Source organism: Bombus pyrosoma, linkage group LG14, assembly GCF_014825855.1.
Source record: "Bombus pyrosoma isolate SC7728 linkage group LG14, ASM1482585v1, whole genome shotgun sequence".
Taxonomy (NCBI): domain Eukaryota; kingdom Metazoa; phylum Arthropoda; class Insecta; order Hymenoptera; family Apidae; genus Bombus; species Bombus pyrosoma.
The window spans coordinates 6,758,108-6,783,549 of NC_057783.1; the positions used below are offsets into that span (position 1 = coordinate 6,758,108).

The 25,442-nt window shown below is 30.2% G+C and overlaps 3 protein-coding genes across 18 annotated transcripts; 2 read left to right on the forward strand and 1 right to left on the reverse strand.

The window, feature by feature from the left end:
- Positions 1-720: 720 nt before the first annotated feature.
- On the forward strand, positions 721-3,851 carry LOC122575283 (endoplasmic reticulum mannosyl-oligosaccharide 1,2-alpha-mannosidase). 2 transcript variants are annotated; one of them, XM_043744012.1, is made up of 12 exons: positions 721-1,025; positions 1,113-1,298; positions 1,406-1,573; positions 1,649-1,805; positions 1,877-2,062; positions 2,142-2,290; positions 2,377-2,565; positions 2,646-2,833; positions 2,936-3,062; positions 3,135-3,299; positions 3,368-3,517; positions 3,596-3,851. In XM_043744012.1, exons 2-12 carry the CDS (start codon positions 1,200-1,202, stop codon positions 3,812-3,814), a joined length of 1,797 nt encoding a protein of 598 aa, XP_043599947.1. In that variant the 5' UTR covers positions 721-1,025; positions 1,113-1,199; the 3' UTR covers positions 3,815-3,851. The 2 variants fall into 2 exon arrangements, with proteins under 2 accessions (XP_043599947.1, XP_043599946.1); XM_043744011.1 differs by having other exon boundaries at positions 721-1,298.
- Positions 3,852-5,434: 1,583 nt separating this feature from the next.
- Positions 5,435-16,466, reverse strand: LOC122575285. Of its 10 annotated transcripts, none has more exons than XM_043744025.1 (4): positions 10,330-11,892; positions 10,006-10,047; positions 8,763-8,975; positions 5,435-7,708 (listed from the first exon to the last, which is right to left on the reverse strand). In XM_043744025.1, exons 3-4 carry the CDS (start codon positions 8,840-8,842, stop codon positions 7,369-7,371), a joined length of 420 nt encoding a protein of 139 aa, XP_043599960.1. In that variant the 5' UTR covers positions 8,843-8,975; positions 10,006-10,047; positions 10,330-11,892; the 3' UTR covers positions 5,435-7,368. The 10 variants fall into 10 exon arrangements, with proteins under 10 accessions (XP_043599960.1, XP_043599955.1, XP_043599958.1 ...); XM_043744020.1 differs by having other exon boundaries at positions 8,763-9,073; XM_043744023.1 differs by lacking the exons at positions 10,006-10,047; positions 10,330-11,892 and adding an exon at positions 15,837-16,466.
- A 487-nt stretch (positions 16,467-16,953) lies between these two features.
- On the forward strand, positions 16,954-23,888 carry LOC122575284 (probable ATP-dependent RNA helicase DDX17). Of its 6 annotated transcripts, none has more exons than XM_043744014.1 (8): positions 16,955-17,165; positions 17,635-17,985; positions 18,386-19,039; positions 19,117-19,289; positions 19,363-19,422; positions 22,423-22,665; positions 22,869-23,043; positions 23,145-23,888. In XM_043744014.1, the coding sequence occupies exons 1-7, from the start codon at positions 17,149-17,151 to the stop codon at positions 23,039-23,041; spliced, it is 1,671 nt and encodes a 556-aa protein (XP_043599949.1). In that variant the 5' UTR covers positions 16,955-17,148; the 3' UTR covers positions 23,042-23,043; positions 23,145-23,888. The 6 variants fall into 6 exon arrangements, 4 of the variants coding, with proteins under 4 accessions (XP_043599951.1, XP_043599949.1, XP_043599948.1 ...); XM_043744013.1 differs by having other exon boundaries at positions 22,869-23,033; XR_006319380.1 differs by lacking the exons at positions 22,869-23,043; positions 23,145-23,888 and adding an exon at positions 20,440-20,897 and having other exon boundaries at positions 16,954-17,165; positions 22,423-22,561.
- The last annotated feature ends 1,554 nt before the right edge of the window (positions 23,889-25,442 follow it).

A 25,442-nucleotide genomic window follows, 5' to 3' on the forward strand; every position in this document is an offset into this window, starting at 1 on the left:
AATATAGATAGAATATATATCAGTACATCAGAGACGAATAGACGAATTTTTCCCAGAAAAAAGTAATTAGTACTTTACGAATATTCAATAAATTAGACGGAAAAGTATGTCTATCCTTGTCGCACACTATTACTCTCCTTATCTAACACCGACTGAGATATCTCTTTGCTCATTCTATATTCTTGTTAACGTTTCTCGATTTTTAGCCAAAGAGCACTTTAGCAAAGAGCCAAAGTTCACAAATAGGAATACTTATTCTAATAATGATTGATAACAAATAAAATACTTACCTTGAATTAAATTTGCAATTGCACTGTAAAGGAATGCCCGGATACCAGTATATTGTTAATGTAATATTAACTTTTATCAATAGTTATTCCTTACTTTATTAATGATTTATTAGAATTTATCGTTTTAGAGAATCTCAGAAGTTTAGGTAAAAAAAGCACAATTTGCAATCAGTTTTATTAAAATCTTTTATTCAACTTTTTAAATCCAAATACAAATTCATATTTAAATCAGAAACTAAATTCTACACTGAAAATTAAAATCAAATGGGGATATCAATCTGGCAAGGACATTAACAATGATTAATCAATATTAAGTATAGACTTTCTTTTACTTTATTTTGTGTCATTTACAATATACACTCCTTTATCTTAAAAAATAGAACAATGTTTACAAATATATAGCTATAATTACTTAATATTAAACATTCGTAAATTCATATTAAGCTATAAATCATTCATAAATCATTAGTATTTAGTATTATTTAATACTACAATGTAATGTCAATCATTCATTACTCGTGTAACTAAGTATCACATTAGTAATTTATTAAATCTACTGATTAGATCATAATATAATAAAATTTGATTAAACCAACGTACACGTATAAAATACGATAATGTGCATATAATACGGTATTGCTAAAATTATAGCTTACAGTTATCAATATTTGTAATCGTAATCGTAATATAACAGACTTTGACATCACGGCATCAATGATTCGCGGTATTCGCACGGTGAGTTTATCTTGCTACGGTTTACCGGATGAATAATTACCAACTATGTTTAACACGAACAATATAAATGAAGACCTTTATAATTAGTGAACAGTCGTGGGATCATTATTTTTTAAAGTGTTCTGGCTCTTATTATCATTGCGTTCGCCAGAACAACATAACCTCTAACGAAATATGTTTCCGTCGAAGGATCTAGGAAAATCGGATTATATCAGTTTAAATATCCAGGATAGTGCAACATTCTCGCGAGGATCATCACGTAGTCTCTGGAGGGTAAGTCATTAAAGTATTCTTTACCTATACAAATACTATAGATTTCTTTAAAATTTTTATCAAAAAATTACTCTCAGTATAAAACTAAAAATCTTTTGTTTTTTCAGCAATGGAATCAATTGTCAAGGTTTCAGAGAAATATTCTTTACTTTATAGTCATTACGATCATATTAGTTATATTTTATCTGTTACCTGGCGATAACAAAAATGGAGTTTTAGATGAAAGTGATTACAATAACATAGAGGTAGTGCAAGATACTCCTAAATATGAAAAGGTATGTTTATTTCAATAGATACTATTGTTGTTTAAGAGAATGTCTTTTTATATTCTCAAAAAATATAATTTCTAGCCAGTAGAAGAAATTGCAGTAGATAATGTAAATCAGGAACATAAGGGAGGTGGAGAGGTCATTGAGGAACCTGAATTCCAACCAGAAATAAATCAGGTGGATGATGATCAAATTGGAGAACCACCTCAACCTAAGCCGAACACACTCAAATTTAATGGTAACTTTATATCTTTGTAACATAATTGTTAAGCTGATTTTGTTAATAACATTATGATTATTTATTTTTAGGACCACAAAATAATAGACAAAAAGCTGTAGTTGCAGCATTTAAACATTCATGGAATGGATATAAAGAATATGCTTGGGGATATGATAATGTGAAACCAATATCAAGAAAGTACTATGAATGGTTTGGCTTAGGGCTTACTATAGTTGATTCTCTCGATACTATGTACATAATGGGCTTAAATAATGGTAATATTCATGTTCTATATATTCTATATAGAATTAAGAAACATCCATAAAGCTAATAATACTTACCTTTTATCTACAGAATTTTTAGAAGCCAAACTATGGGTTGAGAAAAATTTAGTATTTACTTCAAACAGAGATGTTAATTTATTTGAAGTTACGATTAGAGTATTAGGAGGTCTATTATCCGCATATCATCTTTCAGGTGACAAGATTTTCTTAAGTAAGGCTGTAAGTTGTCTCGGATTTTTTAAAGTTATAATGATATATTACTGGAAGAAATTTGGCTATAAAAATTTACGTACTATAAATCGTAGACAGCGTTAGGGGAACGTATGATGCCAGCGTTTTCTACTTCATCTGGTGTTCCTTATTCCGACGTAAATCTTGGTACTAAAACTGCGCATGGTCCTAAATGGGGTCCTGATAGTAGTACAAGCGAAGTTACTTCCATTCAATTGGAATTTCGTGATTTAAGTCGTAGTACAGGAGACCCTAAATTCGAGGTAATTACGGATAAATATTAGCTTTGAATGCGTTATTATTTGCATTATACGTAAGAAAGTATGCGATTGTTATACTTCAGGAAGCAGTAGCAAAAGTTTCGGAACATGTACACCAGTTAGAAAAATACGATGGTTTAGTACCCATTTTCATTAACGCTAATACTGGACAATTTAGAGATCATGCAACAATTACGCTTGGCGCTCGTGGTGATAGTTATTACGAATATTTATTGAAACAATGGCTTCAAACTGGGAAGACTATTAATTAGTTAGTATTTCATCATCATTATTCACTGGGAATTTGTTTTTCTTGTTCTTGAACTTGTCTCATGAATTTGTGATAATCATTTAAATTTGTAAATGCTTTTAGCCTACGAGATGATTATCTGTTAGGTATTGCTGGAACTCAAAAACACTTAGTAAAACGTACAGCAATTAATAAGTATCTTTTCATAGCGGAGCTAGTTGGAGCACACAAAGAAATAACACCAAAAATGGTAAAATTTTAAATAAAAGCACTTTTCACAGTTTAATATATCATATGTTATTGATAATGGCTGTATTTATAGGATCACCTTACATGTTACTTGGGAGGTACATTAGCTTTAGGAGTACATCATGGTTTATCATCTGATCATATGGATTTAGCTAATGAAATTGTAAAAACTTGTTATCAAACGTACGCAATTCAACCCACGTTTCTCGCTCCAGAAATCACGTACTTCAATACTGAGGTAATTATAATAGTTGTCTACTTGGATAAAGGTTATCATAAAAGGATACGAGAATATTATAACTTTAGAACTCAAATGGAGAAAAATCAATGGATATGTATGTGAAGATGAATGATGCACATAATTTACTCAGACCAGAGTTTATTGAAAGTCTTTTCTACATGTGGTATTTTACTGGTAATAAAACATTTCAAGACTGGGGGTGGCAAATATTCCAAGTAAGTAATTATGTAAAAACTGAAATATGAAACTTTTATTGTGTTCTCAGTCATACATATATATGTATAATTTAATAGGCTTTTGAAAATTATACAAAAGTGGAAAAGGGGTACACCAGCATTGGTAATGTAAGGATCGTTTATAATACACCACAAAAAGATATGACAGAAAGTTTTTGGTTTGCTGAAACTTTGAAATACTTATACTTGTTGTTTGACGATACAAGGCAATTAATAGACTTGGATAGATGGGTATTCAATTCTGAAGGACATCCATTACCCATATACGAATCATAATCAAGTTTGGTCACAAAATTTCATGTATAAATTTGCACCATTAGAGAAATCTTAAATACCTTTTCAGGCCAGTGAATAGATATCCTGATGTCATACACAGATAAAAAATTAGTCGAATTAATGTACTTTAAAATACGAAATAGATCTTCACTTTAGGCTACAGAATCTTCTAGGGATAGTTCTTAATCATTACATTTTCATAAAAGCATTTTTTGTCCGTTATTCACAGAACTTATGCATCTGCTAGTGATTAACTGTTTCTACTCAATTTTTTACTGATTTCCCAATTCAAAGATGTATTTTCGAATTGATCGTTATAATCTATTTCATGACAAGTAACTTAATAAAAACAATACAGAACATATTCCAGATCACACTTTTGATAGTGTATAAGAATTGTTGAGTACAATATTTAAAAAAAAAGTTGAAAATAATTGTTCTCTTACCTAGCCTGATATACCAAATCCTTTTCTTTTTAAGACAAGTAGAATTACTTCATATATTTACAGAATCATTTAACTGCAACATAATAATACAAATCATCTACATTATTTAGTTAAAAAAGAAAAAAGACAGGAAACTCTGTTACAATATTTAATGAAACAAAAATTTTTTAAGTGATACCTTCAAATAAGAAAAGTTACTTATAGTTTACTCTTAAAAATCCTAGTCAAATTTTTTCTTCCTCCTTCTCTTTTTTTCTTCTTTTTTCTTGTTAACAAATGTGCAATATTCTATTTTTTGCATAATCTAATATTTAGTTCTTCTACTTAGAGTAATTCATTCATAAATATGTATGATACTTGAAAACAAAGATTAACTTATTACTAAGTGATATAAATTGATGATTAGAGCGTTCTATTACTTTTTAGAATTTATTATAGAAATATCTTTATAATAAGATATTCTATACGACACACATGTATATTGTGTACTGAGCAATTTGAATTGTAACTAAAAATTTGTAGTAATCTCAACTCATTATTTTTCATCATAATTTAAGCCTTATTTATTGCACATTTTTTGTATAAAATATTAACAAAAAATTTTACATCACTATTATAGATATTATTGAAATAAACAAGAGCAATCAATAAATTAAGATACTAAGAGATATATCATGAACATATATCATAAAAATATATAGCTGCTTCATTTATAAAAAAGTTATTGAGATAGCACTGAACTATCAACATTTAATGAAGATATTAATGTAGATTTAATTGCGTATTATCAGAATAATTATTTTACATTAAAGAGATGAAACTTTCAATTCTGCTTCTAAATTACAAAAAATTACAAAACATTATGGGATAAAAATTTAAACTATTCACACGTATACATCTCACATGATCTTTGAAATTATGTAAATTATGTAAACTAAACTGGATTTGTTAATGATTCATTTTTACTTGTATATAGAATGTTATACAAAATATGGTATCCTCAAGAAGAAATCTTTTTAAGAAAAATAAAGTTTTCAATTTTTCCATTTAAAAACTTGATTCAATTTTTAGAACCAAGTTAGGATATTATTTTTAGACATGCATACTTGTCCATGCAATATAAAAATTTAGGTAACTTCAATGTTACTAGGCATTTGATAAAATTATCAAAAAGTAGTAATGAACATAAATTTTATCCTTCTAATACATATATATATATATTTGTTTGGCGGTCTCATTCTTCAAGTGTACATACTTTCGATTATGCTGTACAATTCAATGTTTGTTCCACTTTACAACAAGCATAATTCATTTCACAGGGAAAATATAAATAGTAGTAGTAGTAGTAGTGTAGTAGTAGTAGTGGTAGTAGTAGTAGTAATAGTAATAAAACTAATTAAGTCAGCTACATATGTTACACTATTGTGGATTATTAAATTGCACTTTGTGTTACTTTCTATTGTTTAAATATGTTCTACTTGCAAGACAATCGACGATATGTATTCATATTTTTAGTAATGTTTAAAAAATTTTAATGCCATTGAGAAGTAAACTGTATGAATATACATTTCTTATATAAAATACAATTATATATAATTTGTCAAATAATTTTACGATTGCGCTATAATCTTTACAATGAAATAATTTCATTATATCTATGTACCTTAATGTTATATGTTAATGAAATATAATTTGTTATTATAAAAAGTAGAATTTGGAAATTTTATAATAGTTAAATTTCTTACATTTACTTTTTGTCAATTACTTATACAAATAGCAAGTTTGTATAAATATGAGTTTTGTAAAGCCTTTAGAACTGATATTAATTGTGAGACCACAGCAGTGCTTTTCATCTATATAATATCATTTTGGAATATATTTACAAGATATGTCATTTTTATTACTTTTTGTTCAAAATTTGATTATATTGTTTTGGTTTACACGATTATTTTCAAAGTATAACAGGTGTAATTATCAAATTTGTTCATACTCTCTCTTATTTGTATAAATTGCAACTTTTATGTACAATTTTCTCCTTATGTGATACCTTAAGACTTTATAGTATTTATGAATGTAGAATATTATTTTGTAGGATATTGACTTTATTCGAGTAAATTTGTGCTTTTAATCAAATCTCCTACACAATGAAGTTTTAATATTTAAATAAATTTACGGCACTTAAGCAGTCTTTAAGGATAATTAGCATTATGTCTTTCCATTCTCTTTAATTTTATAATGGAACAATATGTATGGGTAACGAACTAGTACATATTCCAATATTATTTATATATACATATGTATATATATATATATATAAAATTAGTGGCATTGCATGATTTTTAAGAAGAAAATACTATAAGTTAATAATCTATTTTTGATACAAACTATTACCTTTTAATGCTTTGTTTGGAATAATGTATAAAGCACTTAAAGACTAATATGATATCACTATGTAAAAATAGGAATGCATGGATAACTATCATGCAGAATTTTTCTATAAGATTAAATTCATTGCTTTCAATTAAGACTTACAGCCAAATAATTTTTCTTTAACATTTACATGACTACATTTGATTAAAAATATAAATTTTATAAATTGGAATGAAATTTAACAGTCTATGAAATATCAGTGATTAAATTCTTATAATTATAAGATACTTGATCAATTTGTTATATTAAAAATGATGCACAAACTTTCCAGATCTAATATATACCTTAACTACAAGATTCCGACTTTTTCCGTTTCATGTACTTCATAAATTTTACAGAATAAATAATTATTTTATAAAAATATTGGATTCTTCAAGTATCATATCAAAATTTTATCATTCCCAAAATATATTCCTAATTCCTATATTTCAGATCTTTCTCTTTTTTTAGTAATATATAGAAAATCCGAGATGAGCATACATTTCTTAAATGCGATATAGACATTTAACAATATTTAGGAATTAATCATTCGATTGGCAGCCTGAATTATTGAAATTCCATCAAAGCTCAATAATTCGATGGGAAAAGAATTCCATATAATTGACATTCTTCTCGTAACCATGTTAAATCGTGAAATGAATATAAAATGATTGCTCAACACGAGAAAAATTCTGGCTGTTAAAGTATTACACACTCGCAACACTGCTGCGTGAAATATATACAATCTACAACGCAGGAGTCGTTTTCGGGTTGAGTGACTGGTTTTGTCGCCTCCGAGTCGATTCCATTCTTCTCAATTTTCGGCTGTGGCTCGGGAACGGGCAGTACGGTCTGCGTGATCGGTACTGCATTCTCAATCATCTCCGTATCGGTGTCGGCATTCGATAATTTATTCGTTACCGGAGTAGTAGGTGTGGTCGGTGTGATCTTACCAGGACGCGCTTCATCTGGTACATCGTAATCTACCAAAGGTATAGAAGTCTGCAGCGGTGGAGGTGAATCATTGGACATGATGACACTGAAACAAAACTTTCTTTAGATATTCTTTTCAATTTCTACTTTAACCTAAATGTTTCATTTTAACTCAGGAATGACACAGTGATTTTACGTCTACAACAGACATATTTTGGTCATTTACATTAAAAATATGTAAACAATTTTGCAAAGATATACTAAAATGTTTTCAAAATATATAGTTCAGTTATAAAGCTCAGATGTTGAAAAGAAGTTAAACAACCTTTTTATCTACAAGTAACCAAAATGAATATCCTGCTAGGGTCATAAAAGACCTCAGTGTGTCATTTCAGGGTTAATTCTACCTAAAATCAAACATTTTTCGATGTAGAAAAAATGTTTCAAATGGAAAAATATAAAATTATTTCGCTTATATTTTCATTTTAATAAAATGATTACGATGTGAGAGAATATGGTATAAATTTTAATTTTGATCAAGCTCATTTGAGTTTGACAAACGACGCTTCCTTAGCGTATGAGACATGAAGACCTAGGACTGATACTCGTGAAAAGTTCTATAGGAAAACTTAAAAGGTGTATACATTAAAGATTTCTGTAAGTTAAATTCAAGTTATACATCGCCCCATTGATGTGGTCAACTGGTGCTCTGTTATTCAGGCTCGTCACGCAGTTGACCCTGGTCTCTTTACTATTCAACTCAAGTTAGTCTTACTTGTGCTTATCGCAATGCACCTAAAAAATCATTATTTAATTCGAAGTACACTGAATACTTGTTTTCTTGAATGAATTGCATCACGATTACTATGTATCTTGCTATTTATTGCGTGACAACAGGATTACTACTACATAGATCTTTACGTATTACTACTATACAATCCGCAATTATACAATCATTAGAGAGAAACTTTACTTTGGGAAATAACCAAAATAAAAAATTAAATATTCGGTACAAAAGTATGTAATAATGATGATAATATGGACAAATACACTAAAGGCATTCTTTCATTTACGTTACAAAGGGTTGCTGTTTTTTTCTCTCTCCCACCCTCTCTTCTCTTTAAGTACTTCATAGAAAGTGTAAAGAAGAGGACACATACCACCTAGCTTTCAAACACGGTTGCATTCTATTCTTTTCTTCAGACGTCAGAGTGGAATAAAAAGATATTTGCTTGGCCATTTTGTGGATATCTCAGATTTCAACTGATTAGAATCATGCCATCTCACGTAAAAATTTGCTGCCTCGAGATTTGTCTTTCGAATCGTTTATCCTTTTCCATCAACGCTGCGAATAGAGCGTCACACCTCTCCTCCTGTTTTATTCCAAGTTCACACATCACTGATCACAGTTTGCGTTATCGATTTTTCGTACATATCAATCGAGCAAAACGAAGAAACTTAAATTTCCCTCCTTTTGGCGTTTAAACATGCGGTATTACGGTGGAGAAAACAAATTAGTATGAAAACATATTAAATTTATTGTTCTATATCGAAAATACTTATGAGATTTTTGATTTAATCCCAAAATAGTATCATTGGATTATAGTTGACCATAGCAATTTATAATAGATTACAAAAATTAAATAATCCAACCCTAAATTGTTATAGTCCTCAATGGTCCAACGACAATAGTTAAGAAATATTAATAAATTATATCTTACTTTTATTATTACTATAAATTAAAAAATAGAAGAAAATTATTGTTAGGAGAATAAAAGCCGCGTAATTGTTCGCATCGAGAACGAAAAAATGAAGATACTGCTGCAAATAAATTTCCGCAGCTAATCAAGACTAATTATATGACAGCAGCTTTTATTGATTAACTACATGCATTGTCTATTGAAATATATTTGCTTAGAATAAAACGGCCGAGCTCCGGTTTATGCATTCACATTTATGCGAAACACGGTGGCTTTCACATGCAAAGTATGAAATTAGAAATTTTGTAATCAAAATTTTTTAACTATTCGACAATAAATTTTCATTTACTATTAAAATTTCATTGAACGAAAAAATAAAAAATCACCTTCATATACGATAACATTACATACCTGATTTACAAGATATAACATTTATTCGCGTTTGAAGGTTTACAAGAACAAAGTTCAAAGTTACAAAGAACATTTTCACAAGAAAAAAGCAGGCACAAAAAGACGTTACATCACGAAAAAAAGCTGACCGTAATGAATAAATAACAGAAATATGGTTTTATTAGCATGTTCAAGACAGACAATCTTACTTCACTTTATAAATTATGTATGTATATATTACTTTTTGAGTCATATAGAAATAATCGATAAAAAGATCGATAGAAAATAGCCGTATCATTTTAATTCTACTTACGATAATTCGATAACATCGATAGTTATCTCGATATTCGAATCACTATTGTTCGTTAAACGGAAAAAGAGTTCATTATAAATATAGTTTCTGTATTAGTGTATAAATTAATTAATCATTTTAATACATTATTTCATCAAACTCTAACAATTAAGCTTAAGAGTAAGGAATAAAGAAAAGGCAGAATTTAATTAAAACCACTTCCCGTAACACATTTACGTAAGTGACAAAAATAACTAGGGAAAACAACTATTTTTAAATTCTACACAATTGAATCGTTAAAATATTTAAAAGAACACCAAATAATGTATATAGCAAACTGTGAACCTTTTTCCTTTTTCTCCCGATGTCATTAATAGGCTGTGCAATGGTGATGTAACCATTACAATCAAAGACAATAGAATAAATAAAGAAATCTATTTCATCTCTATAAAAAATCCAGCATCACAAAAACCACAAAACTTCACATTTATGTCAAGATTCATCTATACATCCACCAGTCACTAGCGCAAACATTGTTTAATAATTGTATTTACTATTTGCATTAGTAAAGTTACTAAAATTTCATTAATATATATTTAGAAAATTATTTGTTGCAAATAAGAAAGAATTTTTTTATAGAAATATCCTGTATGCCGCGTAATACGAAGAGTTCCTGCTACGATCGAGAATCCACGTTGAACTGTTTGATCTTACTCCTAATGCTCTCCCATCCCGCGTGTATAACAGTAGTGTCTCGTTAAGTGGATAGAACTTTGCTTCGTTAGGTGGCTATTTCTATCCCTACCACTTCTTGAGATATCTGGTGTTACGTCTGCCGTATGTGAGTACAATAAACAAATGTGTCAGGTGTCGGTATGTCAGTGTCATTCACTGAAGAAGAGAGAGATACTCGATATTTGCTAGAAACATACATCCCTCGATAACTGGCCAGTTAGCCTTAGCGAAACAGTATTGTGTATATACAGTCAGGTATAAAAGTCTACATTCCATTTTGTATATGTATCCCATTTATTAAAAGAGATTAAAAACGTACCTTTTTTTACAGAGTTTACATCTACATATGATACAAAATGACATAGAATTTATTCGATATTATAATTTTCGTTAATTTGTAAATAAAACTCAATTAATCCAAAGAATTGCTGGAGGTAAAATCTTTGCTATAATATTCAAAATTTAAGGATTGTAGGAGGACTTTCGTGACTGACTGTACTTTTCACGTGGGCCACAGGGACGTATCCTCCAACGAAAACCACCCCTACCTTTAATCTAAGATCGGAAGAATGATTCAGGTATAAAAATTCGAGAGGAACTTTCAGAACATCGTCACAGAATATATGACTGCTCTCTGATAATAAATTATTATAAAATACACGAATTATTGAAAACAAATGCAATTGTAAGAAATTTGGTTAGGTTAACATTGGTTTGCAATATAAGAAATGTAATGATAAATACTTTATGGATATATTATGTTTGATGAAGTATTTCAAATGAAATCTTCTGATACGCGATACGACATAACAATATCTGTAAAGTAAAAGGATCTTATTGGGGACAACTTAAAAAGAATATTCATCGAATGAAAGTTTCATAAAACCGCAGGCGGGATTAGTATCACTTTTCAGAAATTACATAAGCGAAAAATCTATTATTAGAATTACGAATATAAGGAATAAACAAGTCTTAAGAAATTATTCATATACAGATTTCATCAGTCATCATAGTCACATTGAAACTAGTTATTTTTTGTAATATATGTTTACATACAAAATTACCGTAGTACTCCATCAATAAAAAAAGAATTATTTAAATCAAATTAAGTCGATTTATATTTAGTATTATTATTATGCTCAAATATCCCCTAGTAGATTGAATACTTGTTATAATCCCTCAAATTTTCGTAATTGCAATTGGAAGTCAATTATCCCATTACTAACATGAAGGGCAATTCACTTACTGGATTAGTTTTCTCTATAGTTAGCTACAAATGGATGCTAAAATCTCTAATCTTCAATTGAAATTATCTCAGAAACTATAAAATAAAACTAATCAAAATTATCAGCCTTAAAAGAATAAAATTTTTCGAAATGAATAGTATTATGTTCTTAAATTTTGCAAAAGAAAACATATAAGATAACGAGATCGTAATATTATATATAAATATTCTGTACAAATGTTTTTAATAAAATGGGACAATGTAGGGATATTACATATAAATATTCTGTATGAATTATTCTAATAAGTGAGAAAATATAAAAATACATGTAAGTGTTCTGTATGCATTTTGCTAACGAAATATAAGTTTCAAGTAAAATCAATCGAACGGCGAACAAGGAAAGAAACGAGAACTAGAGAATCGAAATTGACCGGAAGAACGAGGGTGAGAAAAGAATGCTTAACCTCGAAATCTGGGAAATCGGCTTTTGCTGAACTTACTCGTAGGAGCCACGCTGTGGCAACGGATTCTTAAAACGCATAACTTCGTGATCAGTAAGATAATTATTGAAACGAACTGGCTCGATTACGCCTGTTTACGTTCACAAATGACCGTACACGGAACCGAAATTACATAGCATCTCGATTTCAACGAGCGGCGAGCACGCAGACACACGAAAGACTGGCAAGAGACAAGCGAAGTATACACTAAAGGGGGAGCAGGTGAGGTAGAGACGAAGCTTGCCGGGTGAACGGCGCACAGTGGGGTACATATTTTGTAAAATCACATTTAATTTAAATAAATTATTATTTTGATATAAAATAATTATAGAGGGCTAGTTTTTAATAAGAAATATAGTTTAACAATATTTTTTACTCGACCTTGCTAATTTTTGTTAGAAAACTATTTTTGCAGTTCTCTGCAAGCTAATATTTCCATTTTCTTTTATTCTGGAAATCATACATGCGTCATATAGTTTAAATTTTGACTTTACATAAAATATTTTATAGCTAAACGCTTAACAAAATGATTTTAAGATCCTGCAACTCTTTTTTACTGATATTTCATACTACAATTCTTGTATCAATTTAATTTCACATGACGCTAGTGGTAAACGAAAAAAAGACGCAAGCAGTTATCGTAAAAAATAGCTGATACAAAAGTAAAAAGCTTGAATAAATATGACACAAACATACTTCTCAAGATTCCATAATCAAAACTTGGCAGTATCATCTAAAAGTTCTCGAGAGTCATTTCAAACTTATGTCATTTCGTAGAAGAGTTAAATGACGAAACTGTTGACTTCAAAGTATTGCATTACTTCAAAAAGTCGTTAATTTGTGATTTTGCAAAAAATGTCAATGAAGCAGAATTAGAAAAGTCGATCGCTAACAAGTCACGCAATAATTGCAAACGCGCGATTAGCAAAATTTTTAATTCTCTCGAACTTTCTTCTTGAACGTGGCATAGATCTTCTATAATTTGTCCATAATTGCGAAAAAAATTATCTGCTTTTATTTTCATTTATCTATTCCATTAATATACAACTAAGATTTATTAGTAACGTTAATCTATTATGATCGAAGCACTAGAGACGAGTATCTTCTAATTATTACGTAATAGAAACATAATAGTTTTATTAAACAAGGTTGTTTACAACGCGGAATACTACTAATGAGTTGCGCACGCAGTAGACTTTTGAATCTATCACTTATCTATCATCTATTATCTATCACAATATACATAATTTCTCTGTTTTTTTTTTTTTTAATAAATATAAATTTTTCATTTCTCTTTACACATTACATGACAGTATAGATTTTCTTTTAGATAATATACTAGTATAATTTAATAACTGAAGATATTTGATTTATGTAGATACAATTTAAAATACAAACGATTGGATACATATTGGTCGAGACCAATGCACCCTTCTTCTTGTTACTATATCCCATTGCTTAATATATTAAAAGGACCGGATGTATTTTTACCATGGGCAACCTTTTCTCTCAGTGTGTGGTTATGAAGTTCCTTTTAACGCTCTGTGAAACTTATTAAAAAAATATTAAAAGGTACTGGAGATAATTATTTAATAAACACAGTAAAGAATATCCTAATCGTTTTCTTTCTTTCTTTCCACTACACATTAATTGTACATAAATATAGTATTTAAAGTGTGAATAGTATTTGTGGATTTTTATAAAAGCGGAGATAATGATATATCAATTTCATTACACTTGTTTGCAAATGTATTGTTCTGCATAAAATATCATTAACCTTTTTAAATCGGTACATATTGAGATTTCACCGAAGCATATTCTCTTCAGTTTGACTTATTCCATCTTTTAATGTACATATAAGCAAGGCAACATAAAACCGGTTTTAAAGCAAGATGGGCACAGAAGAAAAAATTAAACCTTTCGTGTCAATAGCTTTCGAAAAAATTTACTAAACATATTATTAGATAAAACTTAGATAAAATTTCGATCTTGTACAACATGAGTATATACGAATAAATGGTATAATTATTAAATATATCATATGATTAAGAAATTTTCAATCAATTTTTTCAGAAAGTACACTTTTTTAATATACATTGAAAAATGAACATAAAATGTTTATGATTAAATATATTAGTTTTAATCCTTTTTTTCTTTATTAACGTAGTTTGAACCTCTATTAATAGATTATTCTGCAGTGTTTCAATCCTGTATACATATATCTATATATGCACAAAATCTAGTTTTTCTTTGTTTTCATAAAAAATAGAAATTATAGAGACGAAAACGAATGTTTATATTTGAAAGTAGTTTTAACACGTATTACTGGTGCATAGATTGCTCTACATGCTTATTCCGCTTACCTTCAAAGATGACAGATTAAATTACTTCTTTACCTTCGTGGAAGTTACTGGACACCACAAAGAGTCTGACACGAAAAGTTAAGATTTGATGAAATGAACAGAAGGTCAAACACAAACATTCCATACAAATATTTTCATAGTTATTATCCATATTAATTACTACAGCTATATGACATTAATAAATTATGATTACACTAAAGCAGATATGCAAATCATTCTAAATATACACATGAACATTAAAACTCCTCATTTTCCTGTGTCGCTTGATTCGTAACACTCGCACGACCGCCGATCGATCGAATGTTTATTGCAATGTTATTATGCAAACTCTCTAAAATATTATACCGGTGCCATGCTTTGAATAATTTAAATTTGGAACATTATATTGGACATTGAACATTAATATTGAACATTTTTTTATTTCATATGCATTCTGTGCATTTTGCAAGTTTAAATTTTCCGTAAGCCCAATCCGCAGTCTATTGATCATATCCCATTAATATCTTCAAAATATGAGTCATACGTTAATATCTAATAAAGATTAATATGTACAATTACATATATATATTAGCTTTGATCTTAGTTTTATATACAAGTGCCAGAAAGAATTCTTAGATTTATTTCTTACAACTAATCAATCAGAATCTAAAAATTATTCCAAGAATTAATCCAAAAATTAAGAAATATCTGTTAGACATCATATCTCTGAATCCAACAGTAGTATAAACAATAAAAAGTTATAAATAAGTATTTATAAACAGTGTCTTTTGATAAAAATTCAAAATATTTAAAATTATTTAAAATATTCAAAATTATTGTATAAGATAAACGTAATTACGTAAATATTCTAATATACAACGTGTTGGGTATACAGAGACACAGCAGTAACATGAACGGCTGTCCACGTTACTATTTCAACGAAGGTGATACGAATGTTAATGACATGATAACGTTACGATACCACAAGGCAAAATCAAAAACTGACATACTATTTCCTTAATCACTTTTTTGTAACAATAAAGTATTTACCTGTCAGATGTGCAAGGAATTTCTTCCGCGTAAACATCAGCACGCGTGGTTATCGTCCCGTTTCTCATCGTACCCTAGTTGTCACATGACAGAAAAAGGAAGTCGGTGTTGATCTTGAAAGTCAGTTGTCGTTGACGCCTCGACGATTCCTCATTGCATTCGTCTCATGAAATCATCTCTTTGCTTTGGCTTATTGGATCATGCATAAATATTCGGTTCTGATTACGCGTTCGATATTCAAGGCTCTCGCATGCATTCATTATCACTTTCCCGTCCTACAATTTTTCAATTGTCACAACATTTTCATATATTTCTTTTTTCACTTCAGTTATGTTTCATCGTAATGTATCTTGTTTCAAACATCAAGTCACGTACAAAGATGCTAATTTGTAAATTGTATTTAATTATCGTAATTGCATTTAATTATATAACATAGATCGTTCTAAAAATGAGGAAGATATATTTTAAAATTAAAAAAAAGAAAAAGATAAAAGAATTATCGTTATGAAAGCTATAATTCAAAGTTATTTCACTGTTGTATCCCAAAATATTAATGCAGAATGACAATGCACGAAGCGAACCCAACCCCACCTATCACTTCGATGGCTCGAAACCGACTAATGGCTTAATGCCCAATGGCAAATGTTCTATACTGTAGTCTTATTGAAGGACCACCATAATCAGTTTAAAAGAGTAGAAACTTGATGGGCTATTTAGTATCACGTAAGAAACAATTCAGATATTAACCAATAATATTCGCTTTTACCTTGCGAAACAAAACTTTGAAAGAAAAGCTAAATAGTAATATAAAGAAGGAGAATGAGATCTTGTAAAGTGAAAATAGAAATCCAAATATAGAAAATATACTGAATAAAAATGAGGATCTTTTCACTAATAAAAATTTTTTATAAATAGATATTTTCTAAATCTAAAAGCAGTGATTTTACTACACAACTTTCAACGATAAATTTAAGAATGATAATATTTATGTTTTTGCGACAATATTAGTAAATTAGTGGACTCTTTTTAATGTTCAAATCTTACCCTTTAAAGGGTAAAATTAGAAATATCGAATCATTAAAACGAAGATTTTATCGATTGCTGCGCATGCGTAAGAAGCATTACAGTATCGTTACTTCTTGTGATTACGTCGTTTGTGGCTAAAAAACCGCTTTCATTTACTTCACGTCTTTTGATTGGAGTCAAATTTTATAACTTACTGGCATCTTGTGTTTTTTTGTATTTAGACAATTATTATTGTTAGTAGAGCTTCGTAGTAAAAAAGAAGAAGGAATCTAAGAGAAAGTTAATCATGGGCCGCTATAGGAGGTAAAGTATACACGCATGTAGATATGTGGAAATATATGTTATCAATATGCTCAATGTTCAGCGTTAATAATCGCATATTCGAAATGAATACACTTGAACTGCAACTGTTTATGCATTAAAGTAGAATAGAATTATATTCAAAATAAGAAGTAGGAAGCAAAAAATAACTATTAAAGAATCCTATGACATGATATTTTTGCAACAATTGTAACCTTCTCCGTATTTTCAGGGTAAGCTTAGAAGAAATTTGAATTTCTAAAATGCATCGGAAAATTAAGATTTTCTGTCATGGATTTTATATATTTCAAAAGCAGTATATAGCTTATAAGATAATTGAAAAATACAAATATTTTTATTTTTATTTTTATAAATCGAATTAAGTCTTTTGCTTGGAAAATGAATTTTATGACATAGAAATAGTAAGATTTATACTTGAGTATTAATAACACTTGTGTATTTCATTTTTTAGTCGTAGTCGTGACAGAGATAGGAGGCGTAGATCTCGCAGCAGATCTCGTAGCAGATCACCAAGAGATAGAAGAAATTGGGGCAGTAGTGGAGGTAGAGATCGGGGTGGTGGTAGAAACAGCCGTGGTCAACCTGGAGCAAATTTAAGAAAACCTAGATGGGATTTAAGTCGATTGGAACCTTTCAAAAAAGATTTTTATGTACCACATGAGGCAGTTCAAAATCGTGATTTACGTATAGTTGAACAGTACAGAAGCGAAAAAGAAATCACTCTAAAGGGGAAAAATATACCTAATCCTGTATTCACATTTGAAGAAACAGGTTTTCCAGACTATGTTCTAAAGGAGATAAAGTAAGCATTTTCTTCAGGTAATAATTTTGTTCAAGACAAAAATGCTCCAAATGTATTAGTAGCTATCTAGTGCAAATATTTTACAATGGTGATATTAGAATTTGTTTCTTAAGTTTAGAACAAGTATCCAGTATGTGATGATATGTTGTACATTGTCAAGAATGCTATCAGAACTTAAAACTTGCTTATTCTGGAAACTTTACTTTCATCAAATCAAGTAAGAATGGAGCTGAAATTGTTAGGACTTTAAGATAATAAAAAAAAAATACTAAAGACCTAAAATTAGTTAAAATGATTAAAATAGCTACTGAAAATTTTGAATTAAGATATCACGTATTACGGAATGTGAGCCATTGATATAACAGATTATAATAGAGATGTTGTTATTTATAATTTTCAGGCGACAAGGTTTTACTGAACCCACGTCAATACAAGCACAGGGATGGCCAATTGCTTTAAGTGGAAGAGACATGGTAGGAATTGCATCAACAGGTTCTGGAAAAACATTATCTTATATACTCCCAGCAATTGTCCACATTAATAGTCAACCTAAGTTAGGACGAAAGGATGGACCTATTGCTTTAGTGCTAGCTCCAACGCGAGAGCTTGCACAGCAAATTCAGCAAGTTGCTGATGATTTTGGTCATTCCTCTGGTATTAGAAACACTTGTCTATATGGTGGAGCCCCGAAAGGTGCACAGGCCAGAGATTTAGATGGTGGGGTAGAGATTGTCATAGCTACACCTGGTAGATTATTAGACTTTCTTGAATCAGGGCGTACAAATTTAAAAAGGTGTACCTATTTAGTATTGGATGAAGCAGATAGAATGTTAGATATGGGATTTGAACCTCAAATTAGAAAGATCATAGAACAAATTAGGCCAGATAGACAGACATTAATGTGGTCAGCTACATGGCCCAAGGAAGTAAAAAATTTAGCTGAAGATTTTTTAAAAGATTATGCTCAAATTAATGTTGGATCCCTACAGTTAGCTGCAAATCATAATATATTACAAATTATTGATGTATGTCAAGACTATGAAAAAGAAAATAAGTAAGAAATTAAGCATATCTATAAAGCTCTTGGAAAGCTCAATGAGATTTTATTATTAATTTTATTTTCAATTATAGATTAAGCACACTTTTAAAAGAAATAATGGCGGAAAGTGAAAACAAAACTATAGTATTTATTGAGACAAAACGCAGAGTGGATGAAATAACGAGAAAAATGAAGAGAGATGGGTGGCCAGCTGTTTGTATACATGGTGACAAGACACAGCAAGAAAGGGATTGGGTTTTACAAGGTGAACATTGTTAATTGGATACTTACAATGTTTTGAAGTATAGTTGAAACTAAATTTTAGGTTTAATTTTTAGATTTTAGATCAGGAAAAGCGCCAATTCTTGTCGCAACAGATGTTGCTGCTCGTGGTCTTGGTAAGTAAACAATTGTTATTATGATATAATAAAATATCAAGTGTCATTGATCATTTTCCTTTGATATGGAGAATGAATTGCTCTAAATCACATTTCTACCAGTGAGCTTAATAATTACTGCAGTATATGAGATATCTTGTTCTGACGTAATATTAAAAATATAATTACTAAATGGAGAATATGATAAACTTGTTAATTGGAATTAAGAAAATTACCCTAAATAAAATGAGGATCTACTTTTTATCATTTTTCAGTTTTTTGATATTAATACAGATGACTTTCATGTAATCAGAACAAGGTTTCATTGATTTTTTGAACCACTTTATGACTGAAAAGAAAATAACTATAAATTTTTTCATTAAAATATTGATAAGTAAAAGTTAATGAAAATTGTAGAAATTTTTCAAAATTTTAGATATTAAAAAATTTTATTTTGTGAAAATAAATTAAAATTATAGATAATAGATACGTAGTGTTTTAAATGCATAACGTGGTTCATTCAGCATTTCTAATATTTGTGTTTATTTTGCTTCCTCACTTTTTGCTAAAGGTAATAATTTTTAAATAATACATGAGAGAAAGGTAGTAAAAACAAGTTGCAATTGATTTATAAAGGCAAGCTCTTGATTTATAAAGGTACAGAAGCAATTGATCTAGTTAAAGAGAAAGCATATGAATTCTAAAGTCAGAAACAAATACTTGTACAGTTCATAGTGGAGATGTAAGGTGTTACTTTCTTAAAGAATTGAATAACTTCATAAAGTGCTGATGCACCATTTTATATTACTATATTTGTAACGTAATTATAACTTGAACTTAAGGTCAATCTAATAAAAATGTTCTATGCTTGCCGTAAGTCACAGATGATCAAATAGAAGTTTAGAGATATTCTTTCCCATAAAATCGCCTTCATTGAGATTATCAAAATTCTGTTAATAATGGTTGATAAAAAGAGATAGAACAAAAAATTCAGAAATAAAATGAAATACTGTAATACAAAATTCATATTGAACATAGGAAGATAATAAGACAAACATGTACCTAACGCGGTTGGATCTTTGTTTGTATTGCAGAGGCACATTGCGCGCAGACCTACGCCGGGTAATGCAAAGCAAATTGGGGGTGCCCGCCGCCTGTTTGTTCGGTGGTGCACTAGTTTGCATTGTCTGCGCTGGCTGCGACGCGTGCCTCTATACGTCAATTCCGTGAAAGGCCAGTCCGGGCCAAATCGGGGTCTACTTTACCTCCTACATACTGGATATCAGTTCTACGCTACGCTGTACGCCATCTGGGCTGGCCAAGTCGTTGTTGCCAGAATAGAATCCCCTGCGCTGGCCGCTCAAGCTAATCAGACCCAACAACGGTCCAATGAGGCGGTGGCATGGTAGCTGATGCCAGAGCCTCTAAGTGTGCCCTGTAGCAACAGAATGGCGGAGGCTGTAGCTGGAGCGAGCGCAAACAGCCAGGCCCTGCCCGTACGTTGCTAGCGACACTCACCCATTGCCTAATTTTAGTATAACAGTAATCTTAAATTAATTGCTATATATATATAGCTGTATAAGCCACCCAGAAAAAAGGTAATTTGACTGTATTAACATTCCCATTCAATGAAATCTCAGATAATTTTTTATTAAAGAGAAACTTCGCTCGATATCTAAATGTTGCGTGATTGTTTATTTGGAAGATATAATTGCCTAATTGTGTAGCTCAATTAAAAATTGTAATTGTATTTGAATTATGTATATATCTGAAAATTTATCAAAAAAATTCCGTTAATGTCTTCTAAATTAAGAATTGCCCAACATTTCATTTAATCAAAAATGTCTTAGATTTCCCCCAAAAGATGTAGTACAGTTCAAATGCATTTATCTGGGGGTCTCAATATGTACACTTTTTGCATATACATATGTAACAAAATGTTTTGTAAAATCTGACATACTGAAGTGTATGAGAAGTTCTTGAATAAAAAACAAGATAATTCTTGATATCTTCTTGTGATCATCATTTGCCAACTTTATATAATACAATAAAATTCTCAAATATTATTTTATACATAAAATTATCTTCTATATATACATTATGTGGAAATTCAAAAAGTTGTTGATTAATGGTCACACAATACTGCCAAGAACTGCCTTGTTCTTTTTCAGTTCAAGAATTTTGAATATTTTATAAAACATTCTATATGTGTATGTATATATATTTATGTATATTTCTATATACATACACACATGTATCACTTTTACATCCATTTGAATTTACATTTCCTTTATCTTCCTGAATCCTTTATGATAACTATATCATTACATATTCACATTATACTAACTATCATATCAAATAAGGTTCTATGTATATCAATTCTGGTTTCTTTTTACTTAAATATTTATATTATTTTTCAATTATGTATACAAATTAATAATATTTGTATGTATTTCAAATTAAATATATCTTTATGAAATTGAAATATTACTTTTTTGATAGAAATGTATATTAAAATAAATATTATTTTTGTTAAAGAAGGGAACCAGAATTGTTTTCGCGCGGAAATTTATTTCAGCACTTTATACTTTAGTTAAAACGCTCTCTAAAGACATAGTATTCTTTTTTGTTCCTTTGATCTTTATTTCATTTTATTATTTGAACGAAGTTAAGAACAAAAGCAAATATTTGTTCTTAAGAAATCTTTAAATGATACGTTTCATAAGATTTTTTATATGCGTGTGTTTCCTTTTCTTTATATATATACATATTAAAACTTGCTTACAATACATATAGTCATAAATTTATAAGACACTCTTAGTTGAGGTGACATAGGTGAATGACTGTAGTACTACCTTTTGGAGAGCGTATTTTAATCTAAATATTTATTTAAAATAAGTGATTGAGATATTTAATACGATATTTTATATACGTCTTGCCATACTACTATCTTAACTGACGTCTGTCTGGGAGGCGGATGCTTTTGGTGATTAACAGCTAATACATAATGCTTTATTTCAGACGTTGAAGACGTCAAGTTTGTCATCAATTTTGACTATCCCTCCTGTTCGGAAGATTACGTTCATCGAATCGGTCGAACAGGTCGTCGGCAGAAAACTGGTACAGCATATACCTTTTTTACACCTAATAATTCGAATAAGGCTAACGACCTAATCCAGGTATTAAAAGAAGCGAACCAAGTTATCAATCCGAAATTACTTGAACTTGCCGATAGTAAGAGTGGTGGATATGGCAGGCATAGAGGTACTCTTATATATCTTTTACCTATTAAAATAATCTCTTCTATCTATCATTTATTCTAGCTTTTTGTACTTCAAAAATCTCCTGTTACCTTGAATATGATAAAATACTTAATTTCTTTCATTTAATATTTCCAGTTTCTTAGTATATTTGTAGTAGTTTCTACGTATTCAGAAAACATTAATTAATTAAGTGGATATTTTTAGGCGGAAGAAATAGATGGCGGTCTCGAGGTGGCCGAAACGGAAAAGATCGTAGTTACTCGAGAAGTAGAAGTCGAAGTCACAGTAGGGAACATAACGGTCGTGGTAATCGTCGCAGTTACAGTCGGAGTTATTCTCGAAGTCGTAGCCCTGTTAGCAATCGTACAGGTAAGTAACGGTATGTTCACACCATGCTAAAGCATTTAATTATACTTCAGTGATATCTGTGAAACAGTTTCCCCAATTTTATATTATGTAAAATGACTTGTACGTTTACAGAAGTGATTGGTAAGAGCTACTGGAGTAGCGAGAGATGATCTTCCACGGGCAGTTAAAGACAAAACCAATTGCATATAATTAATGTTTTTTTACGTCTCTTTTGATGTACCCACTTGATACATGTCATATAAACCATAATATTGGTGTTCCACTAACGTAAACATCTAACTTTTTACGGATAATCCTTGTGCATTACAATAGATTATTTTAGAAATACAAGATGAGTGTTTTCAACGAACGAGTATATGCTCTTATATATATAAAATAAAATAATAATAAAATATAATAAAATTATGTTAAACACTTTTTAAAATATGTTGATTTTAAAAAGCTTCATGATAAACCATCTAATCTATTGAAATCAAAAGGGTTCTCGAGTAAGGTTATCGTTTCAAAATGCAAATATCGATATCGATCTTATTTTACGTCCTGAATTTCAACTATAATAGATAAACATAGACTAAGAATGTGGAGTTATTATATTCACATACATATTGTATCACGTGCATATTTTATAATGAATGTTGCAACATTCGACAACACTAGTTAAATGAAGTAAACGACAATGTGAGTTTAGCTAAATGGAAGATTCTATAAAGCTAATAGCTCGGTAATTAATTGTAGATGCGACTAATGTTTGTCAACTATTAATTTGTAACACGTACTCGTGCATTTAAAACTGATGAAATAATGTACAGTATTTAATAAAAATGTAATAAATACACTTTATTAACTATTTGAAAATTTATTCGTTAACTTTCTCTCATTCTTCCCTACTCTTCAAAAGGAAAGATACAAAAATGAACAAAATATTGTATTAGATTAGTTCTTTGAATATTACAAATTCCTGTCTAAAAGGAAATCCTAAATGTTCCATTTCTGCTCAATCATCGCCAAACAAATGTCTATTGAAGGATCTCTTCATCATTCTGACTGTGAACTGATTGGATCCTATATGAGTGAAGCTTGTCTATAACACCATTATATTGGCTAGTACCCTACATTTCTTATATCATCAAACAGAAAGTCAGAAAAAGTTGTCTTCGCCAAGCAATCTTCATTTAAATATTGACATAAAACCGCACGATATTAAAACAGAAGTCATTTATCAACTTATTACCACAGAAAGAGTATACAAGGTATTCTGATATTCCTCGTAACTCAAGCACACGTGTCTTTTTTTCGTTATAGATTTTAATGTTTATAAATCCTATGATAAACCACAACCAGTCGTAGAAATATGAAAATTTATGCAATAATATTCTTTAAACGACCAATAGAGAAAGAAACAAGCTGCAATCCCGAGTGAAAAGCAGCAAAGATTTATGAATGAACTGTAATACAGGTGGATGGGTCGATAGAGCGGCCCCCCGCAAGATCGCACGGCAAGGGCGTAGTAATCGATAGAGTGAGGGTGAAAAGGGATAGAAGCCGGTTCGAAGCAGACGAAGAGCAGCGGAGGCCGTGGAGGGCAGAGTCCATTCAGTAGAAGCAGCAAGGCTGCTATTGATTGCGTGGGTAGTTAGAGGAGAGATGAGTTACCCCCACTTTCGGTCATTCAGCAGCCGCACTGCTGTGACACGGGGTTAGCAGAGGGGAAGGGCCTTGAAAGATCGAGGGGAAAGGTAGAGTGAAGAAGAGGGAACGGTAGCCCGATTACTGGAATGCCGTGGGTGGCTAACAAGAGAGGGGGTTTCACCCCTGTCTTCGATTATACGCACGAATGTAGGCACAACCACTTTGCCCTAAAATTGACATTTACCCCTGTGCTTTTCCAAAAATTCATGCTTTACACGTTTTACGTAAACTCGTGTCTTTCTGCCACCTCCTTCTCGTAATCTTTATTTCGAAAAATTGATGAATCACGTCAACAACTTAAGTACCTACAAAGTTTGAAATTTACTGCTCTGAAAAAAATTGCGGAAATTTCGAAGTTTAATTGTGCCAGCCAAGAAGTCTGTTAATTTGACGTTCGATACTTGTATCAAAGAGTACTGTTGACGTCGTTAGAAGACTAAAAAGGCATTGTTTTGCGTTGATTATTCCATCCCGATAAGACTAGCTCTTCTGGGACAATAATGGTTCTTCATCGAGATATGAAGAAATGAGCGGTGTCGGTGGAGAAATATCGCTAAGTTTCTTTGTCTTCTAGCTTCATTCAATTCTAGATCTTGTTATGTCGTGTAATGAAAAATATATCTATGTGAAAGATAGCGAGGTGTTCATTTCAGTGGAATAGGTATGCGTGTTATATGTATACGCATACCTAGTACTGAAGTATTAAGGAGTTTCATCGTA